General features: G+C 54.2%; 1 protein-coding gene across 3 annotated transcripts; it reads left to right on the top strand.

The window, feature by feature from the left end:
* The first annotated feature begins 213 nt into the window (after positions 1-213).
* Positions 214-1,671, top strand: SOX3 (SRY-box transcription factor 3). Of its 3 annotated transcripts, none has more exons than XM_088833851.1 (2): positions 574-643; positions 707-1,671. In XM_088833851.1, the coding sequence occupies exons 1-2, from the start codon at positions 574-576 to the stop codon at positions 1,669-1,671; spliced, it is 1,035 nt and encodes a 344-aa protein (XP_088689977.1). The 3 variants fall into 3 exon arrangements, with proteins under 3 accessions (XP_055249697.2, XP_088689977.1, XP_088689978.1); XM_088833852.1 differs by having other exon boundaries at positions 574-684; positions 766-1,671; XM_055393722.2 differs by having other exon boundaries at positions 214-1,671.
* Positions 1,672-7,924: the final 6,253 nt, after the last annotated feature.

Raw genomic sequence — 7,924 nt, 5'->3', positions numbered from 1 at the left:
AGCCCCCTTCCCCCTCCCTCCTCCGTCACCTCCTCGAGTTTCGTTCTTTCAAACTTTTTGAGACCCTAATTGGTGGTCTCTGAGCGGCTGTCCGGGACTCCCGCCTCCTGAATAACTCTCATCATGTCACCAGGCACCAGAGAGGCGTGGGGGTGAACGAAAGGACTCCCCGAACTTTTTTTTTTCCCAGCCTGGCCGAACAAGGGCTCCGTGATGATTGGCCAGGGCGCATCACTGCAAGCCTGTCAATCACCGGGCCTCCGGGTGGCGAGGGGCGGACCGAGCCCCAACCCCGGGGGATCCGAGCAGGTATATAAGAGGCCCGGCGACCGACCGACCAGACAGCGAATGCGACCGGCCCGAGACCACGCAGCAGGTGCCAGCAGCCCGCTGGGTCCCGCTGACTTAGCGCGGACCACTGCGGCCAGCCTGCCCTTCCTTCCCGACCCGCGGGCCCAGCGGCCCCCAAGCGCCACTCCGACGGAGTCTCCGGGCCTTTTCACCGTGGCCGCTCCAGAGCCGGGAGCGCCTTCTCCTCCCGCCACCCTGGCGCACCTTCTTCCCGCCCCGGCCATGTACAGCCTGCTGGAGACTGAACTCAAGAACCCCGTGGGGCCACCCACCCCAGCGGCAGGCGCAGGCGGCCCGGCAGCCCCAGGCGGCGGAAGCAAGAGTAGTGCGAACGCCGGCGGCGGCGCGACCGCAGGCGGCGGCAGCAGCGGGGGCGCGAGCGGCGGTGGCGGCGGGGGTGGGGGCAGCGATCAGGACCGCGTGAAGCGGCCCATGAATGCTTTCATGGTGTGGTCCCGCGGGCAGCGGCGCAAGATGGCCCTGGAGAACCCCAAGATGCACAACTCCGAGATCAGTAAGCGCTTGGGCGCCGACTGGAAACTGCTGACGGACGCCGAGAAGCGGCCTTTCATCGACGAGGCCAAGCGGCTGCGCGCGGTGCACATGAAAGAGTACCCGGACTACAAGTACCGGCCTCGCCGCAAGACCAAGACGCTGCTCAAGAAGGACAAGTACTCCCTGCCCGGCGGCCTGCTGCCCCCCGGGGCCGCGGCCGCCGCCGCCGCCGCCGCCGCCAGCAGCCCGGTGGGCGTGGGCCAGCGCCTGGACACGTACACACACGTGAACGGCTGGGCCAACGGCGCGTACTCGCTGGTGCAGGAGCAGCTGGGCTACGCGCCGCCCGCGACCATGAGCAGCCCACCGCCGCCGCCCGCGCTGCCGCAGATGCACCGCTACGACATGGCCGGCCTGCAGTACAGCCACATGATGCCGCCCGGCGCCCAGAGCTACATGAACGCCGCCGCCGCCGCCGCCGCCGCCTCGGGCTACGGGAGCATGGCGCCCTCCGCCGCCGCCGCCGCCGCCTACGGGCAGCAGCCCGCCGCCGCCGCCGCCGCCGCCGCCGCCGCCATGAGCCTGGGCCCTATGGGCACGGTGGTGAAGACGGAGCCCAGCTCTCCGCCGCCCGCCATCTCGTCGCACTCGCAGCGCGCGTGCCTCGGCGACCTGCGCGACATGATCAGCATGTACCTGCCGCCCGGCGGGGACGCGGCGGACGCCGCCTCGCCGCTGCCGGGCGGCCGCCTGCACAGCGTGCACCAGCACTACCAAGGCGCCGGGACTGCCGTCAACGGCACGGTGCCGCTGACCCACATCTGAGCGCTCGCCGCCCCGCCGCCCCAGCCCGCCCCTGCACCCCCGAGCGGGGACGCCTTCTTTTCTAGCTTTGCTTGCCTGGGACTGTTGCATTGTACTGACGATGGGGAGGACGGAAAGTTTGGCTGTGCCCAGTGGGGTTTGTACGAAAGCAGAAAGGAGTCCGGAGCGGCGGGAATGGGACTTTCTCGAGCTCGCCGGCCCCTCGCCCCCTTCCCTCCCTTCCCCTTCCGTAGGCTGGGAATCCGCTGTGTTGTTCGGCAAGAAAAAGCCTCCCCCCACCTCCTTCTCCTCGCGGGTTCCTGGGTTTTTCTGTTGCGTCTGAAAATGTTGTCTCGTTAGTTTGCTGTTAGCCGAGGAGTGAGTCAGTGAGACAAACGGACTCCGGTGAGGCTGGACTGAGAACTGCAACGCCTCCTCCCCAATCGCTTTGCGTCTGTTTTCATGGTGGGCTCGGGGTGGGGGGGTGGGGGTGGGAACTGACCGCCGCGGCGCGGCAGCCAAGGCCGATGTTAATTTATAGCCAGGTGTGCGTGTGTCTCCCGCCTCGCCGCCCCTGGCCGCGGGACAGCTTTCTGTCCAGTCCGAATTTAAGCTGTTGTGTTGGTGATTTCTGCCGTGATCTCTTTGATATTTCGTCGCGCTAATGTATGTGGATTTCGTTTGGGTGGTAGGGCTAAGGGGCTATTTTGTTTCAAGATTTTACTCAGTTCCTGAATGAGAAATCAATAAATATTGTAAACAACATAATGGAGTCCTGGTCATTTTGCGGGTCTGAAACTTTAGGTGCGGGTTAGGGAGGGAACCAGTCCTCGGTACTGCGACCGTGGTCCGGTCCCGGGGCTGGGGGTGGGGGACCTGGGGAAAGGCGAGCGTGATCTGGAACGGTTTCTTCTGTGACTACTGGTGATCGCAAACACAGCGTCTCCCGGTATTTTCAACTGAAACTCCAAGGAGAAAGCGATTTATCTTTCCAGGAGCGAGCACACTCGGGCGGAGGCTAGCACCCCGCGGCCACGCACTTGTTGATCGCGGCAGCGGCCACGCCGGGCGGGGAGGGGCGGCCTCGGAAACTGGCCCCGAAAGGGGACACATTTACCTTTGTGCACTGGGGCGGGAAGACACTCGAGTCAAGCCGAACGATTTACAAAACGAAAACCCTTCGGAAATCTCAGCCTATTAAACAGAAATAGTTCAGGACTCCCTAGCAGGCTTTCTCTTTTTTGCCTTGTCAGCCCCTCCCACTGACTGGTTTTCTAGAAGAGGCTCCCTCTCAACCCAAGCCTCTAGCTAGTTTTCGACTCCTTCCCTCCCCCCACTCTCCCTCCATCCCTGACCCTTGGGCATTCCACTGTGTCCCCCGAAAGGCCTTTGGTTTCGCGCCTGGCCACTCGGCCCCAGTGAATCTGTTTGAGGCCTAGGAAGAAAACAAATAGAACCAGTGTTGTTTTACCCCCTCCTCATGTTTGAGGTGATTTCCTTAATCCCTCTAATCCTGTTACCTCGCTATCCCAGAATAACTAAACTCCGGCTTTCCAGTAAGCGCGGCCTGGTGTAGTGTTTTATCCTCTTCCACTCCTGACCACAGGTTTCTTTGCTTGAGGTCTGCTGGACTCGGGGCGACAGGAACTCCCGTTAAATTGGTCCGAATTCCACATTTCAAGCCGGCTTCCTTTGTGCGGGCTGACCATTCACCTGCGAGCCGGGGCGGGCTTCGCAGGGGGTGGGGGTGGGGGGTGGAGGAGGGGCTGGGGCTTTCTGCGGCTTCGGGGGTCGTGCCCGCTTTTTACACCTCACTGCGGATCCCGGAGACTTAAGCTCACCACGCCCCTCTCGGAGAAAGGTCGGGTCTCCACGGGAAGGCGGCACCACCCCTCCCCCGCAGGCGCTGGCACTGGCCTCCCCCGACGGTACCGCACTGGGTGCGAGGGCTCCCAGTCGTGATGCACCGACCCCGGCGCATCGCTCTCCACCCGGTGCTCCTCCCGGGCGCCTGCTGCGTCCGGTGTGGCGAGGCCTCACTACCGCTCGCTCCCCTTCCCGTCCCACGGATCCCGGGCCCCGCCGAGAGGGTCGGCGCTGCCAGTCCTGCTGCCAGTGAGTAGAGAGCAGTGTCCCAGGCTACCAGGTCCCCCAACACCCGCGCTCTGCGTCCGGGGTGGGGGAGGGAGGCAACTCTCTGGTCATATACACCCCCCATTCGTATCTTTCACAGTGTTTGCACGTCCGTAAAAATACCTGTCCATCGGTTACTCTGGGTTCAAATTGCTTGCAATTGTGGACCCAAGTTTGGTCTGAAAGACTCCGGGCAAGGGAGGGTTGAAAACAAGCAATTCCACCCCACTGAGGGGGCGGTGCCAACGGGGGAATAAACTGACACCGCTTCTTTCCAAGAGTCCATTGTACTGCTGCCTTCTTAGAAGTGCCAGGGTCACCCTTTCAACTGGTCTCACACACTACTGCCCCCCCCCCAAACATCCACGGCTTTGTGCTCTACTTTGTCCGATTCCCAAATTGTCTTTAAGAGGAAGGATTTCATCGATCAGCACATTTGGAGGATTTAAATATAGATGAAAGATAATTGTTTTTTAACTTCAGCCACAGGGAAGAGAACTGCACTGGAGTGCAACTTCCATCCCCTGGGCTAAAGTTTCCAGACTAGCGCAACACCCCCTCCTCTCCCACTCTTCCCCCACGTCTATGGGGAAAGTTGCCCCTCAATCAGTTTTCTAGCTTAGGGTTCTGGTCAAATTTGATTTGAAATAAGGGTTCTGAGATGAAATGGCAACAATAACAAAATCTGGTCAAGCCCCAACTCCTGCCTTTGGGGTCTTGTTTTACACATGAGAAAACTGGCCCCTGCAGGGGAAGTGACAGCGCTCAAGGTTGCTTAGCTGGTCTCTGCCTGCACGGGGGAACCGGACTCCCAGGCCTGGTGAACGCCTGACTGCCACAAGATGGAGAGCAACTGATGAAATTCCAGCTCCAGCTGCCTCTCAAGCCCTTAATCCAGCGGGGTCTCTATAGAAAAGATGTAATTCCTGACATACAGACACCTAGTGGCCAATGCTTGGTGAATGGTGAAGTGATAGGCGCATTGGGTCCTTACAGAGGGAAAAACACAGTCCATCTTTAGCATCTCCTGACAGGAGCAGAGTTATCTTTTAATGGGAATTATCCTACATGGAGATGTTCTTTCCTGGCTTGTCTGTATCTCTCCCCTCATTAATCTCCTGTCTAGAAATCTACAGGGGGAGAGGGCATCCAAAACGCAAGTAAAGATTTATAAACAAAGACGTTCATCACAGACCTGCTTGTGATAGTAAAAGTTATACCCAACCCAACTGTTCAACAGATAGGAAAAGGTTATGTAAAATACCTTTTCTTCCAAAAGACTACTTTGCAGATATTAAAAATTGTGCCAGGAGAGATTATGATGACACAAGAAAACACTTAGATTGAAAAGAGCAAGATGTGCAAAAGTATATTCAGTACGTGTGACCTATTGAAGTATATATGAGTGGGAAAACACAAAAATGCAGGGTAGTATTATGAACGCTGTTTAGTCTTCCTTCTATTTATTCGTACTTCAATTTTCTCTGATAGGACTGTATCCCTGTTATCATCAGAAAAGTCAGCTTTAAAATATATTCTCTCCCAGTCGCAAGTACAGAAGTGTTTCTCCTTGTGAAAGAAGAAAGTTCAAGCTTTCTCTTCATTTGTTTGGGGTAAGGGGTGTCAGGAGCCCCAGCAGCAGTAATTCCCCAGCTCTCCTCCAGGTTGGGGGCTGCAGTGAACACAGCAGAGCAACCCCCTGCCAAGCGCCCTCATCAGTCAGCAGAAGCAGGAGCAGATTAGCGACAGCTCTGTCATTCTTCGGACCCACTCACTGGAGAAAAAGACCTCCTTGGGAGCCAAGCTGAACAGCTTGGACAGCGGGAAGCAGGGGCCATTGAGGAACCAGAAAGCGCATAAACCCAGGAGCCTGACATTCACTGCCCTCTTGGGAGGGGGGGTTTGGAGCAAGCCCTTGGGTTGTGTCCTGGGCCAGGAGAGGAGGGGCTAGGTGAGCACCAAACTGGCACCCACACAGCCAAATGAACAAACATGGTTGGTTCTCCCTGTCACTGCCATCTTCATCCACACCACCATCACTGCCTGCCGGACCATTGCCATGGCCTCCTACCTGTTTTCCCTGCATCCACTCTGCTCCTCACCAATCCACTCTCCCCAGAGTGTCCCGTCGACTTTTCAAACAGAAATACTATCAGTGTCACTTCCTTTCTTCATAACCTTCTGGTGACTTCTTATTGTCTGATCAATGCTGTGTCCTTCTATGCCTCTCTCCTCCAACTCCCACCTCCCCCACTCCCACCTCAGGATCCCCCTGAGAAATGTTTGTTGAATAAATCATGGTTCCTGATGGTTTAATATCTAAATAAATTTTGAAGTCAAGTAATTTTCTCAGATACAGATCATTATGCACTGTGCTGTGCTTAGTTGCTCAGTTGTGTCCAACTCTTTGCAACCCCATGGGCTGTAGCCCACCTGGTTCCTCTGTCCATGGGGATTCTTCAGGCAAGAATACTGGAGTGGGTTGCCATGCCCTCCTCCAGGGGATCTTCCCAACCCAAGTATCAAACCCAGGTCTCCCTTAGTGCAGGCAAATTCTTTACTGTATGAGCCACCAGGGAAGCCCTTACTATGCACAGTGCACTTTTCATCTTGCATTGGCAAGATTCCCCCAAATCTCCATATCAAGCGCAGATTTCTTGACAATTAAAGAAATCTACCAGCAAAAGTACATAAATTCTTTCCTGCCCCAGTGCTTTTGAATGTGCTGTTCCCTTTTCCTGGAATGTTCTGCCCCAAGCTCTTCCCTTAAATGGTCCAATGTTGTCTGCAAGGTCTCAGTTCGAACATCTCTTCTGGTGAAGGTGTCCATGAAGCTCTCCTCCAGAACAAGACAGGTGTCCTGTTTTAAACTCTCAAAACACTGGGCCCTCTTCCCAGCCCTGATACCAGTTGTCATTTTACATTTATTTGTGTGATCCTGCCAATCACTGGTCTCACTCCTAGTCTGTAAGTTCCTTGAGGGCAAAGACAGTGCCCGGTTTGTTCATGAATACTGAGCACGATGCCTATTCCGTATTAGGCTCTCAAAAATACATATGGAGTGTTTACTGTGTATTTAAGGAATAGGGGTTCTGGGGACTTGAAACTAACAGGATGAGTGCAAGCCTGTGAAAATCATCAAGAATGAATCTGTCACCTTGGCTCCACCCCTTACCAGCTGTAGGCTCTTGAGGACACCATTTACATGGAGCTTCAAGTGGGAACAATAATGTCTCTAGTTTGTTCTGTGGGTTAAAAAAAAAGATGCTTTGAGCGCTGAGCACAGTGTCTGGCACTCAGCCTTGTGCAGTACGTGAGTATGTGTTAGTGATGATTATCACCGTCCTTAGGAGCCTCTGTTGACTCTTCAGGGAGGAGCTAGTGCTTTCTGGTCAAATTCTGTATTTCCGACCATCACAAGGGATGTTTCTCATTGCTGAGGCCAGTTCTTGCTATAGAAAGAAGGCAAAATAAAAGATCACCATTAAAAATGAATGGATCCTATGACACCAAAAGCATAAACACAAAAGAAAATAATAAGCTGGACTTCATCATGATTAAACAGTTTTACTTGCAAGGGTACCATCAGCAAAGTGAAGAGAAAACCCATAGAATGGGACGAAATATGTACCAATCACTTATCTGATAAAGAATTATATCTAGACTGTATAAAGACTTAAAACTCGATAATAAAAACAAATTACCCAATTAAAAATGGGCAAAGGAAGTGAATAGTTTTTTTCCATAGGGAATGTACAAAGAGGCAACAAGCACATAGAAAGATGCTCAACATCATTAGTCACTGAGGGCATGAGGGCATCGAATCAAAACCATGATGAGATACTACTTCATGTCAACTAGGATGGCAGTCTTTAAAGATAGGCACTAACAAGTGTTTCCAAGGATGTGGAGAATTTGAATCATTATATAATGCTGTAGGGAATGTAAAGTGGTAAAGCCACTTTGAAAAACAGACTGACAGTTCTTCAAAAAGTTAAACATCAAGTTACAATATGACCCAGAAATTCTACTCCTAGGGCTAACAAAAACATAGGTTCACACAAAAATGTGTGCACTAATGTTCACAGAGGCATTATTCATAATAGCCCCAAAGTGGAAACAACCTAATTGCCTCTGAACT

This window comes from Moschus berezovskii, chromosome X (assembly GCF_049115385.1).
Source record: "Moschus berezovskii isolate FMDL1 chromosome X, NW_MosBer_1.0, whole genome shotgun sequence".
In the NCBI taxonomy this organism is placed as follows: Eukaryota; Metazoa; Chordata; class Mammalia; order Artiodactyla; family Moschidae; genus Moschus; species Moschus berezovskii.
The sequence above is the reverse complement of the archived record's forward strand: the minus strand, read 5'-3'. Positions and strand labels throughout refer to the sequence as shown.